This window comes from Oxyura jamaicensis, chromosome 3 (genome assembly GCF_011077185.1).
Source record: "Oxyura jamaicensis isolate SHBP4307 breed ruddy duck chromosome 3, BPBGC_Ojam_1.0, whole genome shotgun sequence".
Lineage (NCBI taxonomy): Eukaryota > Metazoa > Chordata > Aves > Anseriformes > Anatidae > Oxyura > Oxyura jamaicensis.
Window position 1 is genome coordinate 93,632,073 of NC_048895.1, and position 27,877 is coordinate 93,659,949.

The window sequence follows — 27,877 nt, forward strand, 5'->3', positions numbered from 1 at the left end:
TGTAGTCTTGGTGATGCTGTACTGCATGCCTTAGGTAGATGGGTATGTTTGTATGTCTACTGGTTGCTTAAAGAACCATGTCTTGTTTTGCATTTATACAGTGAATACTTGTCTAGTTACTGTTCATGGACCACAATGCTGGGTACCTACCAAGGGGTCCGACAAAGGGAAAACTAAAGATGTGAACGTTTATTGCAGTTTTGATACAGTGTAAATTAATCCTAGAATGTAAAAAATTAACAGGATGTTTATCACATCAGTATCCCACCAGTGTCATGTGATTTGGCTGTTTATGTGGTGTCCATTCACTTTCCTGCTTTGAAAGGCAAGCCGGAAAAATACAATGAGAAATCCTATGGTGTGAATGGAGAAATCTGGAGTTTCATGCCATCTTTGTAATAAATAAATAAATAAATAAATTTTCCTAAACCATGATCTGTGTAGAATGTCTGCATTAATAGCCAAAAGGGAAAGAAAAAAAAAAAAAAAAAAAAATAGACATATTTAAAAGCCCAGGTACCAAATCTTTCAGTATAAGTTTGATATAAATGCACACTGAGCAGAATAAGCTCACAGGTTTTTTTTGCTGTAGTACCATGGCTGCACCTAAACTGAGAAATTAAAGATAATTCCAGCTTTTCAGATTAATAGGCATCTCACTGCAGGCTCTGGGACCACATTGTTCCTCTTTTTAACAAAGACCATGTAGGAAATGAACGGAGTACTGAAACATGTATCTATCTTCTCATCCAGCCACAAGTTATGCTTGATGATGATTTCCTGTTCCAATTTCCTACAAATTCAATTGGATAGTATGACTGCAGGTTAGAGGTAAAATCCCTATCTGGATCACTGTGCTGCTGCTTGTTTTCCAGACACTGTCAATCAATACTGTCTGAGAAGAAGAAGTGCAGAACAATAGATAGAAATGTCCACTTTTGAAGTAAAAGCTTTGTGACTAGCATAGATGTGATGTTTGGATTACAGTCGTAAGAGCATATAGTAGCTACTGCTCACTCAATGCAACAAATCATAAAAACAATGTTGGTGATGTAATTGTTTTTTTTTAAAAAAAAGGCCTCATTGTGCATTTTGTTTGCACTACCATGTGAATGTTTAGGGATTATTAATAATCTTTGTCATTTATTTGCCAAATGTATTTCAGATACAGTTAGTCATGATCATAAATTTAAAAACATATATTTATTATATACATTGGCTATCTTATTTCATATCAAGTTGAGATCTACTTCTTTCCTGGTGGCCATTTTGCTAAAAAATTACATCAGCTGCAGTATGAAAATCCAATACTTACATCAGTGTTAAGGATAGATGAAAATTACATCAAATTTATGTTCTTGTATTCCTGCATTTGGTACTATACACTTTGTTTTCCATTTGTCTGAGCAGGATGATGAGCAGTTCTTGCAGACTCACATTTCTACCATTAAACTGTTTTCTAATGCTTGTTATTTTCTAAAAATCTCAACTTTTAGTTTCGTTTGTTGATGGTATATTGATTCTCAGAAATGTTTCTAAATGGAAGAAAACTTAGAGAACAAAATAGAGAAGAATCCTTTTTTTATCTTGGACTATAACATAGCCATGAATTTGATTTCCTAGATTTTGTTCCATTCTAGTCAAATACAAACAGAAAGACTTGATATATGCACTTTATCTTACAGTTTAGAAAGAAGAGCGGCTTACTCAGTAATCCATCCCCAAGGTCATTAATTCAAATATTCTAAACCAAAATACATTACATTAAAGTATACAAGAGTGCAGCCAGCATGTCAAGAAAAATGACAATTCTCCTTTATTCATGACCTGCCATTCTGCACTTGGAGCACTGTGTTAGGCTCCCCCATATAGAAAATACAGGCTGGAACAAAACCAGAAGGAATCCACTGACATGTTTGGGTCTGTAGCTCGTGACGTACAAGGGAGCTGGCTCAGGAGAGGTGGTTCAGTGGAGATGTATTATAATCATAGAATTGTTAGATGGATTAGAATCAATTATTAGAATCATTAGTTCTCTCTCTCTCTTTTAATAATAATAATAATAATAATAATAATAATAATAATAATAATAATAATAATAATAAAAGGGTGGTATAGTGAAGACTACCAGACTCTCCTGAGGTATATGCACAGCCAATATACAGAAGATGACAGTCACAGTTTCCAGCAAGGGAAGTTGCAATTAGACATAAAGAAGAAACAGTATTTTACAACATGAATGTTGTAAACGTGATTCAAAGTGAGATGTTGTGCAATATCTCTCCTCAGATATACCCAAAAAGCAACCTTAGAAGCCCCAGGAACCTGAACTTAGCTTGAAGCTGTCTCTCTGAGCTGGGGGATTGAGCTAGATGACCTTCAGAAATCCTTTCTAGCATAAACTACTTAATGATCTAAGCAACTTGATCTATGCTGCCCCTACTAATCTGTGGTTCCATGAATTATTCACTTATTTTGTATTCAACATATAGATTTTGTGTAACAGTTGTATAATTAAGTAATAGATTATAGATTTTGATGAGGCAAGGGATTTTGCCAGTTTTTTAATGGCTGTAGTCTAAAGAGCAGATAATAAAGTTGGTTTATTGTTTACTGGTCAAAGCCAATCTTGAGTTTATTGGGTGAATCAGGAGCAGAATTTTAGCTTGAAAGGTGGAACAGACTGACATTTCCATAGATGTTGACCTTTACTGGCAGCAAATGTGGCACGAATTCCCAGGCCCATTTGCCAAAGCCTTTCCTAAAACTTGGCGTGGTTGTTTCAGGCTTGTTCTATAGGCTGGCTGAGATTCATTAGTTCTCATTTCTCCCAGGCTATGGTGCTCTCTCCGTCTGAAAAGCAATCAACTGTAATGAAAACAGCTGTTGTTTTGTGAAACAAGCAGATATATATTGTTCGATGATACAGTGGTTTTGGCCCCCTGCCAGTTTGATTTGACATCTTGCCTCTGGGAATGAATGTCAGCTCCAGCTAAGAGCATTTCTGGAGACTTCTTGGATTGTTAATCCTAATATAGCTTCTAAAGCAATATTCCCAAAAGAATATTGGAAGCAATTCTTCCAAAAAACTCCTAAGTGAAAAGTGTTTCTGCAGTAGTACCTTTAGAAACAGAGAAAGTACTTTCTAAAATAGATTTCTCAATTTTCCAAAAGAGACTTCTCAGCAGAAATATTTCATTTAATCTTGCATTTTTTTCCTTTTCCTGCCTATAAAGTTGAACTTCAGTAGCTTTAATGATTTCAGTCTTACTGATGAAATGAATTAATTCCACATTGTATCACTTGGTTGTACCTATAACACAGGTTAGAGTACCCAGGCACAGTTTCCACTTAAAGCTTAATTTAAATTCAGATTCCTCAGGGAAAAAAAATCCCTAAATATCCTTTATGCTGCAAAGTCAGGCATCTGAGGGTGAATTTTCTGAGTCAAAAAGAAATATATTGTAGAAATTAATAATAATAGAGTCAGCTTGAATTTTAGCTGCTGTTTTACTTGCTGCTGTAAGTACTGCTACTTGAAGTATGAAGACTGACAGACAAATTTGTTAAAACGATCAGAAAATATTCAGTAACCTAAAAAAAAAAAAAAAAAAAAAAAAAAAAGTCAGGGGAAATGTGAACATTATAAAACAATTAGCCATCCACTAGGTTTAATAGGAACTGGATACTGCGTTATTTCAAAAATTCAGAAATCAGTCTTGTTTCAATGGTGTTCACATCATATATGTTTTCATAATAAGACAGGAATCTGTGTAAATATCTTTTACTGAATCTGGGTCATCTTTGAGATTTGACTTCTTGATCTCTTTTACATTTTAAAACAGACATTAGTTCCAAAGATCTATCTACTAATAAACTAAAAAATCCTTATGGAAGATGTACTACGTGTAAAAAATGACCTATTATGTTATTGATAGCAGTAGTGAAAAATGATATTATTCCCAATCATTTTCACTGGAGTGTACTAGCTCAGAGAAAATGTTCAGTGGTCCCACAAAATCTTTGAAATCAAAATATAAAATAAAATAAAGAGCATCTAGAAGTATTTTTATGTAATAGCATAATAATAATAAATAGTAATAATAATATAATTATTAAGTACATAATTATTTATTATACATGCCATAAAATAGTTATTATTAAGTAAAATTATGCTAAGTATTATGCTGAAGGAGACAAGTAAACCACTGGGGTCTAAAAGTGAATCTCACTCAAACGTCTCACTTCTATCCCAGAAAAGTGAAAAATCTATATAGCTTGGAAAGGCAATAGTAGTACAATGATATTATTAAAAAATGCAAATTTTTGTTATTGGTATACTGAGGAAAAATAGAATAGATAAAAGTTGCTTTACAATGTAAAAGTTATTTTGTACTAGAGTTGCACTGGGTTTTTCTGAGATTTAAGCAGTACGTTGGTGTTATTATCTTTAGTGTGAATGTTAATGTCAGAACTGGAAATGCAATTTGTCTTTTTCCATGAGATATATCTCAAGATTAAGAAATTAAACTGTACGTGTCCCACAGTAGCAAACATTGGGATCCAATCACTTGACTAAGTGCAGGTGTCTAGAGCCAGGTGTTGAGATACCTTAGGGTACCTGAAATATCTACATGTTTCTGTCAGATATGACACAGGACCTATGAGAGAACCATTTCTTTTTTGGAGACACAGCCAGGTGGGAACTTCCCACTCCTGGTAGCACTAACTACCTTGGGGAAAGGGAACAGATGGATTCACAAGCAGATGTCACTGAGTTGCCCTCCAGACTCCATTGCTTATGTTGTCTAGATCGCCACCTCTGAGTTGAAAATTTGGATATGTAGCACACCACACCTGCTGAACCATACAATTAGGCAACTGAATCTTAAAGTGAGTCCTGACATAAGTGCCCAGTGAAATGTGAGCAGAGTGAAGGAGAAGACTGGAAATTATTTGGAAATATATGCTGAATAAAGCATTGCAATGGGAATCAGCAAGGCTACTAATGTGCTGTGATATTTAAACAAAAGTAGTAATAATTTAAAATCTGCATATGAAGATCATCTAAAAGAACAACAACAAAAAAAAGCAGTTATGAAAAAAAAAATTGCCTACAGAAGACTGTCGGGGTGTAGGTATAGAAAACTGCAAACACAATAAATTAAATATGAAATTGTAAAAAAATATAAATCATGTACTAAAAAAATGAAAGGGAAGTAGAGTGCTATTTTACAGGAATTGTAAACAACTACAGACAATAATGGTCATTCTTAGTCTCCTGCAAAATTTATTTTTAAACTCTACAGTCAGATTTCACTCTGGAATTCTGAAAGTCATCAAAGCTGATTTGCTTTTTAAATAAAGATCTTCCTCCACTTGTTGGAGAAATTGACTGTATCAGCTTCCAAATATACACAGCTGTAGTGCATAATTTCAGAATAAATTATGAGAATTAAGACACTACACACTGAAGGACTTGGATTCTGTAGCTCTTAAATCACCAGGGATAAAATCAAAGAATTTAGAGAGGGGGTAAAGTTATCATAATAAACAACAAGGCATAAAATATTTTATCAGTTTCTCACAACACAGCACAAAATCATAGATGACACAGTTTGGTTGAACTAAATTACATGAGGAATTTATTGTGCTAAAATGGTTGTTAAACTAATTTGGACTGCATTTTATGTTCCTTTGTAGCTCAGAAGAAGAGCTGGTTGAGGGATCAACAACAGATTGAGAGGGAAAATTACACTAATTTTTACTGTATAACATCTGTGCATTGCAGTCTTAATCATGGAAGAGAATCCCTTTGTGCTGGGAATTGTATTTGAAAATGATTCAATACAAGAGTAAATCCTGTTGCTATTATCTGCTTTCAGAAAGTTATCTTTATAGAAAGAAAAAGACAGTAATCTATTCATGAGTCTGAGGGATACTGATATTTGACTGGAAGTTAAAATCAGTGGGAATTAATGAATGATTGTCATTACTTAAAAATAAAAAATAAAAATTGACATTTTTCAGAGTTGTTAGCTGATATGATTTGTCTAATACATTCACTATTATACCTCCTTCTACAGTTCTTTTTTCTGACAGCTTATTCCTGAGATCCTGCCAATATATTCACTACAAATTTTTCCCAAAGTACACTTATCTACATGTTCCTTGCTAATGACATTCTGACCTAGCTGAATAATCAGAGATTTCCAACATCTCCAGGGAAGCCAAGGCCTTGGAAGCTGGAGAGAAAATGCTAATGATGTGATAGTGAGCAGCAAATTAGGCGTGGAGTCTGCTTTAGGTATGTTAATAATATTAGAAAGAAAATGTAAGAAGCTGGGATTAAATGTAAGCAAGATCATGCACCTTTTCAGTGAAGAATTGTACAGTGTATGACTGGAGCACTACACTAAGTCTGAGAAGACACTACTGCGAATAAATAAGAGTAAATGTAACAGGTTTCCCCCACTACTCTGCACTAGTTCACCCTCAACTTGAGTACTGTGTGCAGTTTTGGGGCACCACAGTATAAAAAGGACTTCAAATTATTAAAGTGAGTGTCCAAAGGATGTCAACAAAGATGGTCAAGTGACTCGAGGGCAAGATGTATGAGGAGCAGCTGAGGTCCCTTGGTTTGTTCAGCCCCGAGCAGAGCAGGCTGAGGGGAGGCCTCATGGCGGCCTGCAGCTCCCTCACGAGGGGAGCGGAGGGGCAGGCGCTGAGCTCTGCTCTCTGGGGACAGCGACAGGACCCGAGGGAATGGCATGGAGCTGGGACAGGGGAGGGTGAGGCTGGGGGTTAGGGAAAGGTTCTGCACCCAGAGGGTGGTCGGGCACCTGGGAAGGCTCCCAAGGGAAGTAGGCAGGGCACTGATACTGTGAGAGTTCTAGGAGTGTTTGGACGCTCTCAGGCACATGGTCAGATTTTGGGGCATTCTGTTGTGTGGAGACAGGAGTTGGACTCGATGATGCTTGTGGGTTGCATCTAACTCAAGATATTCTATGTTTCTATGATTCTATTTGTATGAGGAATTGCGAAAAGAATAAATAAATATACATATACCATAATTAACAACCTAGATATGTGTAGGGCTCAAAGTCCAAGGAGAAAGAGGGAATTCAATGTCATATATTAGTCTATAGATAGAAGAAGAGCGGGAAGAAATCAAGCAAAGAAAACATCAAGGAAAAATCTCCTGATAATGAAGTAATTTAAATCCCAGGGGAATAGTTCCCAAAGGGAACTGACAGAGGCTTTTAAAAGTGACTTGACAGATTCTTGGACAACATCCTATAGAAAACAATATTACATTTTCTGGAAAATGACCAAAATAATCTAAGAGCACTTTTTGTCTCTTGCTCTTGTGATTATTCCATCTTGATATTTACTTTAAATGAATGACATTTCAAATGCAAACAAATGCTGGACCTCATTACTCACAGAGACAAGGAATCTATTAGGCTTATTTTTAACAAAGCTTTAGACCACTGATGTCCCAACCTTTGGTATTTTTTGGAAAAGCTTTCAACATTACCCTCTAGAGAATTTCCATTTTTATTAAGAAGAACAAGAAACAATTTTAAGTAATCATTAAGGAGAAGGTCTGCTTATTAGTTATAGAAAATTACATAAAAATTGAGCTTTATTTTCTGTGACAAATCTATTCTGTTAGAAATGTAGTACTTAGTTTTGCCAAACAAAACATTCATAATCTTTAACTGAAAATAACCTTGAATAAAAAGAAATAATTTCACCAACCTGTATTCAGTCCCCTTCGGGAGAAAAAAAAATAGGCAAAGTACTTCTCAAGGGAAATCAATTCCAACTGGCTTTGAAAACACAATTCTTTCACTCCTTTAGCTAAAAGCATAAGCACGTGCATTCTTCCATAAAAGGATTTTCATAATTTTTTGATTTTTTGTCCAATTCTGAGGTTGTCCTTTTCAGCAGTAATTTTCCCTTTATATTAATACAGTAGAAGTAGGCTCTGATTGCATAACAATGTGAGAAGTTAAAAAAAAAAAAATAGAATATGGAGAGATATTCAAAGCTGGAAATTTCTATTGTTTGAACATTCTTTAGTTTCTTTTTCAAGAGTCTGCATTAGTACAATGTAGATGAACTTGATGAGGTACAGGAGGAATAAAGTAAGTTTCAGGGAAAAAGAAACAGCTCATAGTTAAATATCGTTGAATACAGTACAAAACTAGAAGTATAACCTAACAAAACAAGAAGAGGTATCAGCATTTGCTTTAAAATGGAGGTGTAGTCAGTTTTGTAGGAGAACAGAGACTAGATCCTAGTGTGCTTACATTCAGCTTGTCAAGTAAAATGCTGTTAACAGCAAATAGAGTGAAGAGATCTGGAGAGCATTCTGAAACATATACTAATTGAATCCTTAAGAGTGAAAATGTTAACTAAAAAGAAATAAGGCCATAAGAGTGAAGGAAAATGAAACAAATGTGAGCTAAAATCTCAAGCTCACGAGTCATGCAGTGGATTTGGAGGTCAATGTTTTGCATTAACCTAGGAGTTAAACTGTTTTCTGAACACAGATGCTCTAGGAATCTGCATCATCTTTATAATTTCTCCCATACAACAACTTATATCTAGAACACATTCTTCTTACATACTTACAGTCCCCATCTTACAATCAAAAATACACAAACAGTAAAATGATATTTTATATCACTCTGTAATTATTTTTCTACCAGCTTTAATTCACAGTTGCAGTTTCCAAGTTATACAATTTGTCAGTTGAACTCTGGATTCACTGAAGTCAATGACAAAACTCCCAGTTTGCAGGAATAATGTCAAGATTTGTCTCTGTTGCTGTTAGTTTGTTTTACTTTTTGCCATGGCTTCTCCCTGGCTTTCTTAAGGGTGTGTGCAGATTGAAGATCATGTCACATTTCTTTGAATAAGATGAAGCACAGATATATGTCTTTATAAACAGCATACTCAAAAAAAGTATGCAGGAAACGTATTCTGTTTTTAAATTTACATACGAAATATAAGTAAAGACTCATATTGTTACTTTTTTCTTAATTATCCTTATTCTCTTTTTTTTTTTTTAATTCAAGTATCATCATTTCGACATTCACAGAGATCTTCAGGTCAAATGGTAAACTAGAAAACCTTTTATAACTTCCAATACAATATAAATCACATGATTTATACGGTTATATGTTTAATGAGATATTTCTGACTCTTTCCATCCCCCACCAAAGTAGCTAGTGATCAATTATGACTTGGTGTAGTCCAAATTCATCCCATTCAATTTATGCTAACTGAGACTTTGAATTAGGAAAAGAACCACTCTGCAATCAAGAGAGAGGGATAACTCCTGAAGACACATCTCTCCTAAGTGCTGACCCCAGCCAATGCTAATAAAACAGACTCATTTGTCCACCTAATACTGTGTTTTCTATGTAGGCAATGTTATTTTAGTGTCACCACACTGGCCAAAATATATATATATATATATATATATATATTTACAAAATGACTGTCTTCCCACAGACTACATATACTGAGGAAGATGATACAAAGACTACTCAGTCCTCTCATCTTGACCTGGTTTATATTAATAGAAAAGTTCTGCTTTCATATGAGGGTCACAGTACCTTCTTCTACAGATAAAAAGAGAGCAGGCAACAAGCACTTGCATTCTGAAACTTTTCATCTCGCTACTTCCCTGGACCTGGTGGTATAATTGTCATGATAACAACAGGCCAAAAACAATCAATCAAACAAACAAACAAACAAAAAAACATAATTATAGTAGCTCATGTCCTATTCTTGTATACCTGCAGGTACACAAAAACACAGTACTTTCTTAAATACTAGGATTTTAATCTACTGAATTAGAGAACAATTTTTTTTTCTTAATCTTTGATTTTTAAGGTCAGAATCACTGACTAATGTTCTCTGCCAGACAAAATTTTTCAGAAAATGGCTACTGGAATTTGAATCTATGGTTTTGCCTGGACATTTTAGCATGAGAAACGAGTGAAATCATCGGTGAGCCAGTAGTTATATAATTCCCACAAATCTGTCATAACAAATTATATAGGAAACAGTCTCATGGATTTAACAGCATGAATTGCCAAACATTGTGTATCCTTTCCCTGTGATCTTGTAATGTATTTATTTTGCTGTAAAACAATTTTGTCTGTTGCTGTTCAGTTTTTTAAACTGTAGTATCTGATATTGATTGTCTGGAATAAAGAGAAAGAAATTAAAGAAAATTAACTTATTTCTCATGAAAGAAAAAGGGAACTCATTCCAAAGTTTCTTTAGCTGGGAAGAAAATAATTTGGGTTATGACTTTTGGTGGTTTAAGATGATGCCTCTTTGTTATTAAGAGTCTGAGGTGGAGTAAGGACAAATGAAGAGGAAAATTAAGAGTAAAACAATATCTGTAAAGCCAAAAATTGGAGCATCAATAACAGTAGTCATGGGCGTCTCTTTTAAGCCTTTGGACTTCGCACAGATGAGTCATTTAATTGTGTATTAAATGTTAGAGTGCTCTTGCTCTGTGTGACTAGCCCCTCAATGCTAAAGCACAGGTTTTTGCTTCACATGTCAATTTTATCTCCATTAATGTACCTCCTTGTGTAAAGAAGCAATTAATTCAGCCCATGCTTTTTCAGGGCATAGTTGTTCCAATGCCATTTAGTCTGGTGCATCATTGAATTTAAAGCTTACAGTGAATCACTGATAAAAATAGAAGGGAAATTTGTTTCCTATTAATGTACATCTCTTGGTGTCCTCTTATGAAAGTCCTTTGTCATTCTGAGCATCTTCTACATATCTGAAAATCCGTCTTGTTCATGAATCAGTATCTAAGGCTTTTAACAAAGTTATTCTTGCTCCAGTCTTTAAGGTGACAGTTCATAGATTTGATTGTAGCCAAAGACTTGGCCTTTTTAAGGCCTTTCTGAATTTTTCAGCGTCAGGGGAGCAGCAGATGCAGTTCTTTGTGTGGACAGATCAGATATTGTAGCCTGGCCCTGATGCTGAACAGATGCAGAGAACTAAGGCCGAGGGAGAATTTGTCTGAGCAGGTTTCAAAAATTAGTGACAGGTTCTTTACTGTGTTATGCCTATCTTTTTTTAAAAAAAAAAGATATACTTGATCTAGAGGCGTAGCTACTTAAATCAACATATTTCCTCTATAATGGTAGACTTTGACATTTTTACACCATATCCGAACCTGCCTCACTCTCACTCTTTTTTATCCCTATAAACATTCATTTTCTCTTCTGTCATCTTTTCCTGAGTGGAACTGAGGAAGCGAGAGGAGTAGAAAACTAGGAAAAAAAAAAAAAAAAAAAAAAAAAAAAAGAGTGGAAGGAAAGGTGGACTAGTTTTATAAAGAATCTGCTATAGAATAGACTTGACATGTTTGCTTGGCAACTCAAACTTAAAAGTCTAGATCTGGTAAGTAAATCAGCAACCAAGTTCCTCTTTGATAGGAACTTAGTCTGTTTTTATGATACTTGGGATAAAGTATACAATTTCACATCATTTTTCAGTCATTAGTATTCTTAAAATGAATGCAGCTGAAAATGTGAAAATTGCTAGATTCAACCAATTTGTCTTCCTTTTTCCCTTTTGTTCTTTGTAGTTTTTTTGTGCTTCTTTATCTTGTTCTCATTATGGTGTGATTTGAGTTGTAAATATATGTCTATATACACAAAAATCCTTGTGTGTGGTGTGTACATATATACAATATATATACAACATATATAACATATATACATATACATACATATATATACATAACATATATACATATATGTGCAAGACAGCTTGAAGATGCTATCTTACTATAAATATAATGCACCAGTCAGTTAGTTTGTTGTTTAAGCTACTTTATAATGCCTTTACAAGTGGGACTCATCTAGTCTAGCCTAGACATTTTAATGTTAGCTCTGCAAGTCTGACATTATCCTCAGGGGTTCTTTTATAGTCAACAAAAAGAAATAAGATCCAACAAAATAATTTGATTCACTTAAAGACAGATAGGTAGGAAAAAGCAGATCAACAGCCATGGATGATAAAGAGAACTATAACTGCCTAGCAGAGATATGGCTTCTGAATTTTACACATCAAAACTTAGCTCTTATGAATCCCAGTCTCCATTATTCACTTTTTCTGCTTACTTCCCTGCCTCTGCAGACAAGACAGAGAAACTGCTTGAGAGATCCTACTCTCTCGAAATGTCAGCAGGCCAGTCCTTCCTCCTGACTGCTGAAAGCCCTGTTTTACTGTCCACAGAGACCGTGTTCTAACCCAAACCATCTGCTACCTTCAACTGCCTCCACCTGGCTGCTCCATATTTTGCTCTCATGCTTCCATGCAGTTGTTTTCCTATTCTCTCCTTGAGTCTAAGGTCACACACTGCCTTACTGGAGAAAGATTCATCATTCTATCAGAGCTGATTTTAAGAAATAGAAGCCTTAAAATCATAGAAAATAGCTAACAACTTCAAATTGCACATCAATGGAATTCTGTCAATGAATTCACAATTCTTATGATCCAGTGATCAGTTAGTTTATATGTGGAAATCTGTTTTTGTTAAAAATATCTCTGGAAAACTTCACTAAAATTTATTTCCATTTTATAATACTGGTGTTTATAACAAGTGTTTATAACACCTTACATGTAGCTGAATGCATGAGCAGCTTATGGCATTTTCAAAAATATTTTTTAGATATTGCAAATATCAGTTCAATATGGTCAATCATTATTATAACTGCCTTTTACAAATATTGACTCTCTTGTACAGAAGGAGTTATAAATGAAAAATCAGATTACAATAAATATAAGCCTGTACAAAGCCGCATTTTTTTACCATACATCATCAAGTCTACCCCTTTTTATCTATATTGAAACCATTTCTGTGAAGCAGAATGAAAACCATCATCAATATTTTTGTTTCATGTCCAACTGTAATGAGATTCTCATGAGTTTTTATTTAAGTCAAGGAGTTTGCATTATCCTTTGCAAAAAAAAAAAAAAAAATCAACAACAAAACAACAACAACAACAACAAACAAGCAATGAATGGCAAAGAGCTTATATCTGGGCCATATATTTTAAATTCAAATTAGTTCAAACTATTGAATGATATGAAAAAATTATAGTTTTATCCTGAAGACATGTAAGTCTTTTCAAAACTGCTTTTCAAAACTTCATAGTGCAGAGTCACATTTTATCACTGGATTTATCATTGGTAGAAATTTAAGCACACCTGGTCTTGGGATCTAACAGCCTCCAACTTGTCAAACCTGGATCCAATTTTACAGTTAAACACTTCTGAAAATATTTATGTGGCATCATCTCAGCAGTCAGAACACTTACACATTAGAAAACAGGATGAGTAAATTCTTTATATTGTTGGATCCATTGGATACTTCAGCAATTTTCAGTGAAAATAAGTAAGTAAATGTATTTCCAACATATTGACTTCCTAACAGCCTGAGGTTTCTTTACTTTCACTTTTCTTCTTTTTCCTTCACTTTCTTGCTTGTGTCCTTCGGCATATTAGACCACTTGCCTTTCCTCCTACTCAGTGTTTTGCACCAACCAGTCAACATGATCCTCTCTAGGCAGCTGCTGGTCTAAGTCAAGACTTTCATTTTTTTGCTCATAAATGGCTCCTTACCTAAGGGTTATCTTTGCCATGCACAGTCTATCAGTTCCCATTTAAATCAACAACCACTTCAGCACATTAACAGCCCTCTTTCTCCCTTCTCAGCCATCATATTTTCCCCTTGTGCCAGTGTTGTCTAATCACTGTCTAATCACTCCCCTCTGTAAATTGCTCAGCATATATTCCTCTGAGGAAAAGTTGTTACAACCCTACATTTTCACCAAGCGTAGGACTCCCAGAATCTACACCCACAGTTCCATAGCAGCTCATCCTTGAACTGAGGTATTCAAGCTGTAGTGTAAATTTTATAGTTTAATTTTATTAATTTTTCTTTATCTTTCAGATATAACTTAAATACATATACATAAACCAACATATACAGGCTCTCATTTTTAAATCATTTTTAAACTTTTCCTAATGCAGTCCTCTGTTCCATAGTCCATGCCAATTTCTCACTTTCCTTGTTTCATAACATTCACTTCAGGAGCTTTTCCTCTATTAGTCTGAGTCAATAATTTTTGCAACTGTATAGGCTCAAGGCTGGTCATGTATAAGCCTGCTGCTTCTCTCTGCTGCTGTGTCACTAGCATTCCTAGCCAGCATTTTCCACAACCATAAGCAATTTCTTGTCTTTTGCAAAGGTATATTCACTAAGATCACATGTACAAAATGCAATTTATTTCACTACATTATTTTCTTGAACTACATGTTGAAGATAGTCTCAGCAATCCTCCTAGCACAGGCCTGAATAATTATTTATTTGATGTTCTAGATCACCTACAGAATATTTGTTTGAGGCTTATCTCTAGTCATTTGTCTGTGTAACTATTCACTCAGTGATTTAATAAGTGCATCCTTGCATATTCCCTCCATGTCAGAGAAAAGAGGCCTGAGGTGTATTCTGTAATTCAAGTGCATGCACATTGTTAGATACTTGTCATCTCAATATAGTGGCACTATTCTACATTTGAGGGAAGATCCACTGGTGTATTATTCATATTCTTCTGCAGCAGTTTCAGACCTAGGTGTGTATTTCTTGTGCATCCCAGATAAAATAACCAACACCCCTGCAGAAGCTTATTTCTGTGTGGGTATGAAAGCCCAGACTGCTGTGTAAGCATACCTGTGCTTGTTACTTAGGAAGCCACTGGCAATTTTTATCTTTCACTTTGCATTCTGCTTGGTGACATGCTTCAGTTTAATCATTTCCGTTTTGTTCTTAACTTGCTGTGTACATGGAAGATATGTGAGCACTCACCAAAATATTTTATTCTATAAACCACTGCATTTGAAGTCTTAGAGTAAGTGTTGGAGTGGATTAAAAAATCATAGGTCTATCGTGCTTTCCAACGATTTCTAAAATTCTCAGATATTGAAAAATGAAGCAACAATAATATTACGTTGGAAGGTAAGTGTTACACCTCTGACAATGAAGCCATTGGGTTCCAAACTGGGAAATAACATTTTACTAAGTTCATGACTAGCAGAGAAAAGGGTAAAACAATATGTTTTACTCACCCAAGGAGTTTGACTGAATGTGTTTTCCATTTGGAACCTGCTTTGTAGGAGTGTCTGTAGATCCCTTCTTTGTAAAGGAAAAAATCTTCATACACTTTCATTATAGCTAAAAGAAAAACAATAGGAAAAATAGCACAGTCAGTAAATATTGCTTGTACTGTAGTTTGCTCCTTGGATTTTATCAGTGAGATTTGTGTGTGTGTGTGTGTGTTAGACTGTATAAATGTACTTTGTAATTCTTTGTAATTAAAGTAATTACTAATTGCTCAGAAGTTTCCTCCTGCAAGTAAATTAGACAAAATATTGCAGCACCTGTCTCTCAAAGGTCTCTTTTTAAATTACTTGGCTTTCCCTGTCATGGGAACTCCCTATCATGGGCTTTTTCCAATACAGTAAGAAGAAATATTTCCTCTTGTAGGCTTACACAAGTTTTGTCAATTCCATTCGAATCCAGTCCAATAAGACAAATCTCCTCAAGGTTCATGCATAAATTCCTCAGTTCTGACAAGCATCTGTGTAGTCAAGAAAAATATTTAACAGTCGATGTTTATCCATGTATACAATATCCTGTGAAATGTCAAAGTGTTGATTTATATGGATTTTTCTGAACCTCATATAGAGTTCATTAAGTACACTGGAATATCCTTATGGAAAAAATTGATTTTCTATACCTAATACTCATGCTGACTTTCAGCAGAAAGTATTGCAAAAAAGTGGAGCAAAAAAACTGTGTGTCAATAACAACATAAAGCCAAAGAGTTGATGAACTGGAAATTTTGTGCAAGAGAATGAATATTACAATTTGCATTTGATAACTATTCATTATGTCAGAGGAATATCAGTTATTTGATTTTTAAGGAAAATATTTGACTTCTTTCCCAGTTTGTTCTGCCACCTTAGTACCATTTGTTTTGTTACTTGGTGGGTTACAAGATCCAGAGACAAGAAAATATTTTCCAGACTTACATTACCTAATCAGAAGCATAAACACAAGATCAAATCCAGCCTCCATTTAGTTTATGATTTTAACACACAGACTGTCACACAGCTTTGAACATGAGAATTAAAGAAACCCTGTTTTCTAAAGTCTTGCACCTTGGGAGTTCAATAAAGTACTAGTTTCATTGATGATTTTAATGTGGTTGGAGCATTTATAACATACGTGTCTGGTGTAGATCTGAATCACCCAGTAAGTTGAGCTCATGCTGCAGTTTTTTCATCTGGAATGTTTTCAAATTACTTTCCCCTGCCTGAATATTGTCATAAACCTGAAGGAAATTAACTGTCTTTATGACCTCTTGGCCTCTATTAAATTGGCTGAAAAAAAAATACGTTCACAAATTTTAGGGGGGAAGAAGATGGGAAGCCAAAGAGCTGCTCAAATATGACAAACCCATGAAACTTGGATGAAAATATTAATTGCTAGTTAATTCACATCCAAAATGTATGCAGATAGCAACACAGTGAATTAGAAACCATGATGGTAAGTGGCAAGTGTTGGGGAGAATTATATCAATTACATAAGAATAAATAAAAAAATAATTGACTTAATACTGAAGTTTCTGCCAGAGCTGTCTGCAGAACCAGAGTTCACAGACACTGACAGCAACAGACCAAGGGGAAAATAGCACAAACTTTACTCTTGCTTTCTAGTTGCCAAGACAGGACTCCACTAGAGTTTTCTGTAAAGGTTTACCCCTTCCCTCTGCCCTCTGCTCACTAGTGTACAGATCTAGGAGTTTAACTCCTCTGGATGTTCCTGTACCACTATATCAAGGTCTATATGTTCAATTTCAGGAAACAACTTACTCTGTAGAGTACCTCTAAATCAAAAGCATGTTCTTGGCGCTTTGAAGAAACATCATACCTAAATTACTTTCACTGAAATGAAATAGAAATTTCTGAAATGTGTTTCCATAATAATTTAGTCTACATGAAAGAATTTCAGCTGACTGTGTATTAAATCTACACATATGGTGTGTGTGTGCAGACATGTGTTTAGTTGTATACATTCTTGTGTATATGTATATATACTTATCTGTACATATATGCATACCCTGCAAATTAATCAGGAACTAGGTACATGAAGTGTAGAGTAAACAGATGATAACTCAAAATCAACCACTGAGATGCTTTCTATTTACTCAGTGACAATGTTCTAATCTGGACTGTGACTTGGATGGGATGAGAAGATTACACTACACCAACCAGCAGTGTACTTTCCCACATCAAAGATATTTTTCATTTTCCAAAATGAATGGATTAATTATTAATGAATCAGAAGAGGCAGAAATTTTTAATATCTTACTGTACCTTATGCATGAACTACCTGTCATGCTGAGCTGTCAGGTCCATGCATAAATATAGCAGATTATAAGATTTGTTCTACTATTGATACCTCTGCACAAAATTCTTAAATTAGAATCCATGTGTTTTAGACACATGAAGATACAAACCCAAAAAATTGGTTGCTACCAGAAGAAAAAAATAAAAGGCGGGGGGGGGGGGGGGGGGGGGCGGCGGCCGGGGAGAACACTGTACATTAATCATTAATGTAGCTTAGTGCTTTCTCCAGATCTTTTTATTGTGGCGGCAAATCAGATACTCCTTTATTTCCAAAATCACGATAGCTGAAAATACAAGTTTTCAATCCTTGTTAGGGTTGAAAAATTTATGTATTACCAACAATGTGTTCACTTTTCTTCTGGTTGAAACTGACTAATGTGACAGAAGAGAATGTTGTCCTATGTCAGCACTGTAACTATTCAGAGCATTTCCATTAAAGAATGTTGTGGGTAGTATTTAAATGCCCATTTGAAAGTTTTCAAAGAATTAATAATCTTCACTGCGTTTATTTGAATACTGATTTTTTTAAAAAAACGTTTTCATCATTTGTGCCTGAAACTGCTACTCACTCAGTTCCTGGATCACATCATCAAATAAAATAATTATGTTTGATGAGATAAATTGTCATTCAAACTTGAAAGCTGCATTAGAAAATTTTTAATTACCTTTCTATGTCTACTGTTTCATACTGGTTGAAAATATAAATATTATTCTTAATGTTAAATATGCACAAAAATCCAAGTATATTCATCATCAAAAAGATCACTTTCTATGTCATTATCTTGAAAGATTCTTAAATGTTTTCCAGCTATTAAATATTACTTATTACATTAGATAAGGTTAGCCATAAGCACTTTGTAAATTCTTGAAGAATGACAGGTGAAGGAAAAATGGAAAATCATTTTCAGGAGTTGAAGAACACTTGCAGGGTGCTTTGAGGGGGAAAAAAAAAAAAAAAAAAAAAAAAGGAAAAAAAAAAAAAGTGACAAATTACCAGATCATAACTGTGACTCAGTTAAGATTCTCATTACAGCAAAAAGAAAATATGGAAAATAATTTCACTCAGCAATAGATACTCTCAGACATATGTTCTACTTTAGATCTAATTTTCCACATACAACATTAGCTTTACCTCATACAGACACTTTCTCTAAAAAATCATTGACATACCAAAATCATATGAATTGTTGAGTGGTTTAACGTATCAAATGGCTGAATGTAGATTACTTTATGTGGAATATTTAGTATGGACAGATTAATTTAGCACACTGTGTGTACATATTTTAGGAATGTAATATTAGTGAGATCTGAAATCTTATCTTCAGGATCCCACTTTTTGCATGTTCTTAAAATCAATGGAAATACCGTGTTCACCAAATGCAGCATGGGAAAGAATATTTCCCTTTAGTAAACAAAGTTGGGCAGAACATAGACGAATATTATTCATCTTGTTAAGGCTGAGCTTCAGATTGCAGCTGCCCACCTAACAAGCTTTAAGAAGCAACTTCAACACCATGATGCACTGAAATGAATTATATCTAATAATGAAGATTTCAATAATGAATTGGAGGCTATGAAAATTCATTATATATTTGAGGTCAGTAAAAATGGAGAAGTCCCCTGATTTTGCACTGGTCATCCATCTTGCACAATGCCCTTTACAGATCCCCAGATGATGTCAGCATCATCCATGGCTGCAACCAATCAAGCTAAACAACTAACTCTTCTCCCTCCCCTCACTCCCTGCTGAAGTCTTTTTATTTCACTAGGACCTGAGTCCTTTATTGCAGGAGGGCTCCTTATACACCAGAAGTTACATAAATGCTGGAGTCTGTGCATATGCCTCTTTTATTCACTGTGGAATGTAACATGATTTCTAATACTTTGATAAAATATCATCGTACACTGATTATTTCAATAGCAATATTAACATATTTCAAACTTACCATACCTTGCACTGGTCCTTTGTCCATGATTTCTTCCATTATGTCGGTTTCCTGAGGGGAGGGAAGCAGCAGCAGAGGGAAGAAAATTCATTCTGTTAAATTACTTAAAAAACACGTACCAATTTATCATTTTATACATATGTATATAGATACATAAAAAATATGTTATTGTACTTGTATTTTTGCTACAGAATATTTGGTTTACCAAATGAGCAAAACCTTCAGAAACATGTTTAAGAATCACTAATACACAGTTCCAGCTCCATAATTTATTATCTAATTCCTATAGGAATAGGAAAGCAACATCTCTTTGAAGAGATAACATAAAACAAAAAAATGTAGGAAATTTGAACCAATTCTGAAAAGACAAAGGCAATAAAAATGAAAACTCACTCTATAACTCTTCAAGTAAAACAGACATATTTCCACATACCAGATATTTTTTTTCCCAAAGGAGAAAACAGAAATGACAGGATGAGTGCACGGCATGAACTTACTTTTGAGGAGACCCTGTAGTGAGAGCCACAGCGGTATAGCCGATTGGAGTCTTCTAAATCATTGGGGCATGGTCCATTAGTATAGTTTTGTCCATATTCACTTGACACATAACAGTGATTTTCACCTGGTTGATCCAAGTGATGCTTCCAAAATGATGGATAACAAGCATAAGATACAACCCTGTTCAGTTTAAAAAATAATATAAAATTAAAAAGTTGATAAGAGTATTTTTAAACTTGTTTTATTTCAAGTTTTTAATTATTTTGCCACTGTAAGTTCACAGATAGAATCATTCTTCAAACATATGAATATGTCTGGCAGCTTCAACAAGAAGGTGTTTGCTTCATTTTGTATATATGATGCTTATGATCAAGTTTCAGTTGCAGTAGTTCTCTCCCCACCCTTCTCTAAATAGAGGTAGGATAGAAAATGTGTCAGCACTGCCCTTTGTCACCTAGCACATTCACTTCGTTAAGAATGCATGAAGGCTAACACTGAATAGATCAATAAATTACCAACGTTTTCAACAGTATTAATTTGTCAAAAGTGGCTTGTGAAATGTGCATATTTGCAGCAGAAAACATTTAAGAGAAATGTATCATTTTCTAGTTTTATCTACATTTTCTACAGGAATTTTGCTGAGAAGCTGCAGGTTCTTTTGCAGGTCCTTTTGTTTCTTTCAGCTAAAAAGTCTTAGAACTTATATTTTCAAATAAGAATATTTGAAAGGAGAATATTAGTTCATATTTTCTTGTGAACTTTTGTTGACATAAAAAATCCTATATTAAATTTTTAAAGGTTTGGGTAAAAAACTGGTCTGTTGGCAAATGAGTAAATTTTTTGGTTATTCCAAAGAAAGGTACAATGCTTAGTGGTTAATACTAATAGCTTAATTACTAGAAACAACAAACCTCTGGAGTGAGTGCACCTCCTTAAAAGGGAACTTTACTACCTGAAAGACATGGGGGATAAGTACAAGTGACAACATGACCTGAGAAAGGTGGTAAGTACTGAACTTAAGTAACTTAACGAACTATGTGACAGCAGACAAGTATTAGAAAAAGCATTTGATTATGGGTTGTTAACTGGGTTGCCTTATCTTAATTCATGGGAAAAAATACAATTCTCTGGAGTGATGCCGACAGAAGGGAATTTGCCCAGGTTGAAGCACTGAAAAACGACAGAGAAAGTGTGAAACTTAGTAGGTATCAGAGCGGTGGGACTTTTTGCAGTTTTATAATTTTACTATTTTGTAGTAATGTTTTATGCTTATAAAGCCAATGTCAGTATGGTTAAGTAAGGTTGCTTCATCTGTAATCATCATTTTCCCATCACATTGTTGACAGGGGTAAACTCAGGTTGAAGTCAGAAAGTATAATTCGAGATAGAGAAATTCAAGGAAGCAGAAAAGTATAGGCTTGTGCCTGGAAGTGAACACAAACCAAAAGGACAAATAGCTATAGAATCATAAACCATAGAATCAGAGAATGACTTGGCTTGGAAGGGACTTTAAAGATCATCTAACTTCAACCCCTCTCCATGGGCAGGGATGCTACCCACTAGATCAGGTTGCCAAGGTAAGCTTAAATGGCTGGTAAGCATGTGGCATCCAGTGTTCAGAAAAGGTCAGTAACTATCCTGGGAGGATCAGGCCACAGGGCTTCCTCTGTAGGTTTCTGATTATTGACAGCTGGACCCTCTTGAGGAAACGGAAATGAGATACCGTGCCATGATATAACAGCAGTATGTGTCTGCTCTCTGCAGCTCCTGAACACATCCTATCTACTTCTTAGAAATGTATCTACATCAAATCCTTTTCCAAATGCTGAGAGAGGTTTTGCTCACACATACAACAGTTTTTTTCATATCACCCATTATAAATCTGCATTAATGGTTTTGATTTCAAGGTTTTAGAGTTTTGTTATAGAAAATGAGTCATTTGTAACAGTTTTAAATAAACTTGTATATTCTAGAAAGATTATGTTTTTAAAATATTAAGTCCAGTAATGATTGTACAGTTTCTATTGTTATGAAGATTTCAAAATCACAAATATCCATTTATTGCAAGAATCTTGGAGGAAACGTTTGATAGAAAATCTGTGAAATTAATTTATACTTCTAACTTAATCAAAGACAAATCTTTGAACTGAAAAAAAAAAATCCTCTGGATGATACTTCTCTAGCTGCAGGCTTCAAAGACTCAAAGGTATTTAACACTGATGCTGTCAGAGGAATGATGGTGGAAGAGCTACAATAAATCACCTGAGGTTTAAACCCATGCTAATTTTGGATGTGAAAATCTCTAAAGTGCTAAATCAAAGGAGCTTTGAAGAATGGGTTAAGAACCCTCATTGCATCCAAGAATGGAGACTGGTAATGAAAATAAGGAGTAGTTTCATGGAGAGGTAAGGAGAGGTTTAAATTCTTTACCTTGGCAATACATCAAAACCTTAATTATAATGAACTGCTTCTTCATACAGTAAATTTAGTTCTTTCAAGTAGCTTATCCTGATATATTCAGCCATTTTGACTGTTTAACTGAACATCTTTTTTACTTGAATAAAGTGAAGCAAATAAAGCATATATTTAAAATACACTTACTATAAATATGAAACATTTAAGTAAAAGCACCCAGAATCTACCATTTTTAAATATATTTTTAAATGAGATTTTGGGACCTTTTGTTTTTCTACATTATAGCAGTATATGTTTCTAAAAATATATACACACTTCTATGATGTTGCTGTGGAAGCATATCAGAAGGGCTCTTCTAAGGAACAGTATAAAGTAGCTCACTGAAGCAGAATATTTTGAAATGTGTAGTCCTATGAAAAGGATATGTATTTTAGTAGCTCAACAATTATACTGAACTTACTTAATCTGAAAAATAATAAGCTGCATTTCCGTGCAGTTTGAGGCATAGTTATATTTGCCTGTGTTTACTTAGTCATTAGGAATTTTAGAAGATGAGCACACTAATGCTTCAGATACTTTGGCATTTTCCCATTAAGTCTTTGGTTACAGAGCAATTGACCCTGTGGAGTGTCTTTTTGCTTAGCAAATTGTTTCTTCCCAAACTAGACCAACACACTCAGGATCTGCAGAAAGCAGTAACTCTGCCTACAAAAAAAGGTACTATCCATCTAAGGGCAGTCAGGCTGTTACTGTTTAGGTCTTCAATCTACTTACTGGGAAGTCCTTTTAATTCCTTCTGAAATGGCTGAAGATTTTAACTGGGGAATTATAAGTATTTAGGCCACATGTACGTAGGACATTATTGTTTGTTTTAAAATGTATTATACTTTATTTCTTTCACTGTGTAGAAATAACACTTTGTTTTATATATATGTGTATGTTTTCATATATATATATTTATAATGTTTATATAATGTATCTATATATGTAATTACTCTAGTAACCACTGATCATAGCATTCCAAGAGAAATACAGCATTGCTGCTGAGTGCAGTCAGGCCTGCAAAGCACGTAAGGTGGGTAAATACAGCCCTTAGAGCACAATCCATCATAAGCAGAGCAGAAGTAAGCGACTGCATCCAAGTGTAAGGAAAAGGAGGACACCTGTCCTCAGGTGTGCTTAGAAACACCATAGAAAAGAACAGGGGACAAGTGCATTCATGAGATGGGGATCTTTTTCCCCCTTCTTTCAGTCTGATTGCCCCATTGGAGTTGCCACAGATTCTGCATGGATGGGTCTTACATTTATGGTAACATAAGTGCAGCAAATGATTAACTGTCATTCTGGATCTGTGTAGTAATCCAGACTTGACAACTCATTCTGAAATAGCAGTTACTTTTGAATTCTTTCACTAACTATAGTTTTTGCCATCATGACTGACATAATTTAACATAAAGATTGCCTTTAATTCCTTGCCAGAACATCGTTTGTACATCCTGAAACATCAGTACAACATTAAACACTAAAAGCCTTTAAGGGAAGTAGATCAGAGAAGTCCTTGCCATAAGAGTCATAGAAGAAAAACAGAAACAAATGTTAATGGGTTTAAGTGCACATATACATAAGCATATATATAAATACTAGTACTAGGACCAAGCAACATCTGTGGAGAAGCAGCATAAGCCTGTGGTGTTCTCATACATTCTTGGTGAATTCATGTTTATGTGTTTAGCTTTATCAAAATATTTCATTTTTTATTGCATCTATATCTGAATTGAGAAATTAGGATATAGTTTAAAATATTATATTATGTTAATAGCAAGTTGGCCAAACCTAATTACATCCCTTTCAAACCCTGCAACCACTAAGAGCCCAAACTGTGAAACAGATCAGGTCCTGATTACAAGCAGTATTTGTATTCTAGTGTGTAACCATTTACTTCCTGAAAGTAAAATATTTATTTCTCATTCATAAAGACTGTAAGCTTTAATTTCCACTACCAGATTAAAAAATAAATAAATAAATAAATAAAAATGCTTCCAAACCAATTTGATTCCTCTGAAAATATGCCTTGTAATTGAGATGTTTAAAATTATGAATAATTAGATTTATTATTTAATTAATGGTAGAAGACAGAGAGGGAGAGAGTTAGACAGTGACTCAGCTCCTCTAACAACAGATTTCAATGCTAACTGGGTGCTCAGCCTTTCTAAAAGCTCTCCTCATTGAACTTTATGGAAGTCTTCCTTTGATTTCACTGGCAATAATTTAGGCCAGCACTATATTTTCCTGAAAATCTATCAAAAACTTGAGATAAGCACACTTCAGAAATCAGAAAACCAGAAGCTTTAAAACAACATTGAACACCTGCTGTGAAAATTTACAAGCCCACACAGAAAATCAATGCTTTCTGCCTATTGTAAGCTATGGAGATAATGGAAAAAAAAAAAAAAAAAAAAAAAAAAAAAAAAAGATTGCAATATACTGGCTCATAAAATCAAAGTTACCTGAAAGTGTGAGGAAAAAAGCACCATTTAACAGGGCTCATTCAAAAAACACTTTGGAATTTATCCCATAAAATTCCATTTTTTTCATAGTCAAAAGTAAAGTGTTGTGGGGTTTTAGCTATAAAAATGATTCAGTCATCAGGTTCAGTGAATTAAAATGTGTTGGTTTTTTTTTGTTTGTTTGTTTGTTTTTCCAGGTAAATGTGATAGCATTTGCTCTTGGCCACTGTCAGAGACAGAAGATTAAACTAGAAGGACCCTTGCTTAGACCCAGCATAACCATTCTTGTGCTCTTCCAGTATGTCTCCTCACTCTTTCAATCTTTCCATTAAGGTGTTTATTTGTGGCTAGAACAGTTGGAGTTCATTGTCTGAACTTGAGCAACAAAAATCAGGATTTAGAAATATTGTTTAAAAAAACAGGTAAGTGGAGATATTTTCATGTTTGGTACTTTGATGGTGAAGCGAAAACTGGGGGTAAGCATGGGAGGCAGGCAAATTTCTGTAAGGGAGCAACAAAGCTATATGTTTAGGAGCTGGCTCCACAGGGATGAGAAAGCTGAATGATTGGCTAAGATGATCTTGGACTGCAGAAATTTCTTAGAGCTCTAGATAGCCTTCAAAGGTTCTTTATGGTTCTCACCACAACTGCCCTGCAAAATGTCAAACTGTTTGCTCAGACAGTCAGCTGCAAGACTGGTGAATCAGGTGAATGAGCTTCACGTCTGATGTCTCAAGTGAATGAGCAATAATGCACATACTTTGAAATCTGGAGTATAGATACGGCTGGATAGATAGCAGATAGATAGATGGCTTTCTTTATAGAAATAAATTAACTCTGGTATGCCTAAGCTGCCTCTGAAGAGTGCTTTGTGTCACTAATCACACTTCTTCAGGTGAAAAAATATAGAGTGTTTTGGTATAGGAAGAATCTTATTATTATGGATTCATGGTGGTTATGTCCATACAGGGATAACAGTCAGGGGAAGCAGAAACCCAGGAGGCTGCAGGATTCCTGCATTATTTAGGACTTTCCCTATAGAATATAGAGTTGGAGATATAGAGTTGGAGAATATAGATTTGGAGATAGCTATCTCCAACTGTTGTGGAGATCAATACTGATTAAAATGAATCTTTTATCTTATCTACACTAGCAAATCTTGTGCATCCTTAACATGGTAGGCAAGCAAACAGTTCATTGAGAAAGAGTTATACTTACTCTGTAAAGAACATGAGCTACAGATTAAAAGGAGCCTGCTCTTCTAGATATAGAAAAGAGTTACTTAAAATATAAAGTTATAACTTTCATTCCTTCATAAATGAGATGCTGAGAGGCCTTTAACAGGGTGGAATCCATTACTTCCCACTGTAATCGCTTACCTAGAGGGCCTGCCACTCAAAACTAGTCAAAACCAGTTTGATGTTGAAGCCCTGAGATCTTTGTCAGATCAAAAATTGTTCACCTGTTTAATGCATTTGAAGACAAGCAGAATGATCACTTTGTATTCTTAGTGCCTGTGTGAACAACAGTGCTTTGGTCTTCACCTGGATCCCCATGCTGCCATGACAACTATGACGTCTGATGCAGTTCGTCTGACCTTTTCCTGATCTCTTCATGGTTTGTTTGTTTTTAAACTAAAATTAAAAGTTGACAGACAACAGACCTGAGATTTCTCTATCTACAGGCATGAGCTACATCAAAGAAAGAATAAAGGGTGAGAGTGTATGAAAGTGAGGGGAAGTAGATTATGGTATGGAACAGGAAGCACTAAAAATAACTTTTACAATGTGAGAAACAGCTGAATTTAATTATAGAGTGGTTACCAATAACATGTGGTTATTGTAAATCCTCCTAGAAGCCATTTCTAGGCACAAGAAGGTCAAGGACTTGACTGGGAACAGACAGCACAGACTTACCAGAGCAAATCATGCCTCACCATGACGAGATGGTGAGATGAAATTGCTAGCTCCATGGAGAATAAGAAAAACAGATTATGTAATTTACCTTGACTTTAGCAACCTTTTCAGTGTTTTCTAGCTGAACTGGAGAGAGAAGGAGTGGAAGAGTTGCTTACAAGGTCAATAAGTGAACTGGGCTGCCATGATAAAAGGTTAGCTGTTAAAGTGACTGGTTGCTCTTTACTAGTGACATTCCTCAGGAGTCAACATTGTATCATTTATATTAAAAGCCTTAAGAGTGGGACATAATGAATGCTCAGTAAACTTGTGGAGGATGCCAAATTAGTGGTGAGTGGTCAGTATGCTGGAAAGTAGGGCAGGGCTGCCATTCACAGGGACACTGACAGTTTGGAGAAATGAGCTGACAGAAACTTTATAAGGTTCAGCAAAGACTGAAACCACATCCTACCACTGAGCCAGAACTGCCCATGCAGCAGTACAGGCAGGGCACCACCACAATAGAAAGCAGTTTTACAGGAAAGTACCTGGAGTCTTGATGGGCAATAAGCTGAACCTAGGTCAGCAGTGGGCCCTCTTGATAAAGGTGGACAAACAATACTGATTTTGATCTTGCTAAGCAAGAGCATTGCCAAGACATAGTGAAAAGTGGTTATACCCCTCAAACTGTTACTTGTAAGGTTACATCTAGAGTACTGTGTTCTTTTATGGCATTCCCAGTAAAGACATCGACAAGCTGGTCAAGTCCAGTGGAGGACCACAAAAGTGCTTAAAGGGCTGAAGCGTGTGTTATACAAGGAGAGGCTGAGGGAGCTGAATTTGTTCAGGCTGGAGAAGAGAAGGATAAAATGTATTCTAAGTATTGTCTTCAACTATGTAAGGAGAGGCCACAGAAGAGACAGAACAAGACTCGAGGTACAGTGAAAAGCTGAAAGGCACTGATGAAAAGTTTTACTAAAAAAAGATGCAAATTATATAAAAGAAGAAAGTTCTTTACTACAAGAATGATCAAACACAGAGACACATTGCAGGAAAGGCTGTGGAACCCCCATCCTTGGAGATA

At 35.1% G+C, this 27,877-nt stretch overlaps 1 protein-coding gene across 2 annotated transcripts in view; it reads right to left on the bottom strand.

The window, feature by feature from the left end:
* TINAG (tubulointerstitial nephritis antigen) overlaps positions 1-27,877 on the bottom strand; it is a 67,137-nt gene that overhangs the window by 20,441 nt on the left and 18,819 nt on the right. For both annotated transcript variants that reach the window (XM_035319926.1, XM_035319925.1), the window contains exons 7-9: positions 19,976-20,156; positions 19,484-19,529; positions 15,187-15,292 (exon numbers count right to left, since the gene is read on the bottom strand). In XM_035319926.1, the coding sequence (XP_035175817.1) occupies positions 15,187-15,292; positions 19,484-19,529; positions 19,976-20,156 (333 nt within the window). The remainder of the gene's footprint in view (positions 1-15,186; positions 15,293-19,483; positions 19,530-19,975; positions 20,157-27,877) is intronic.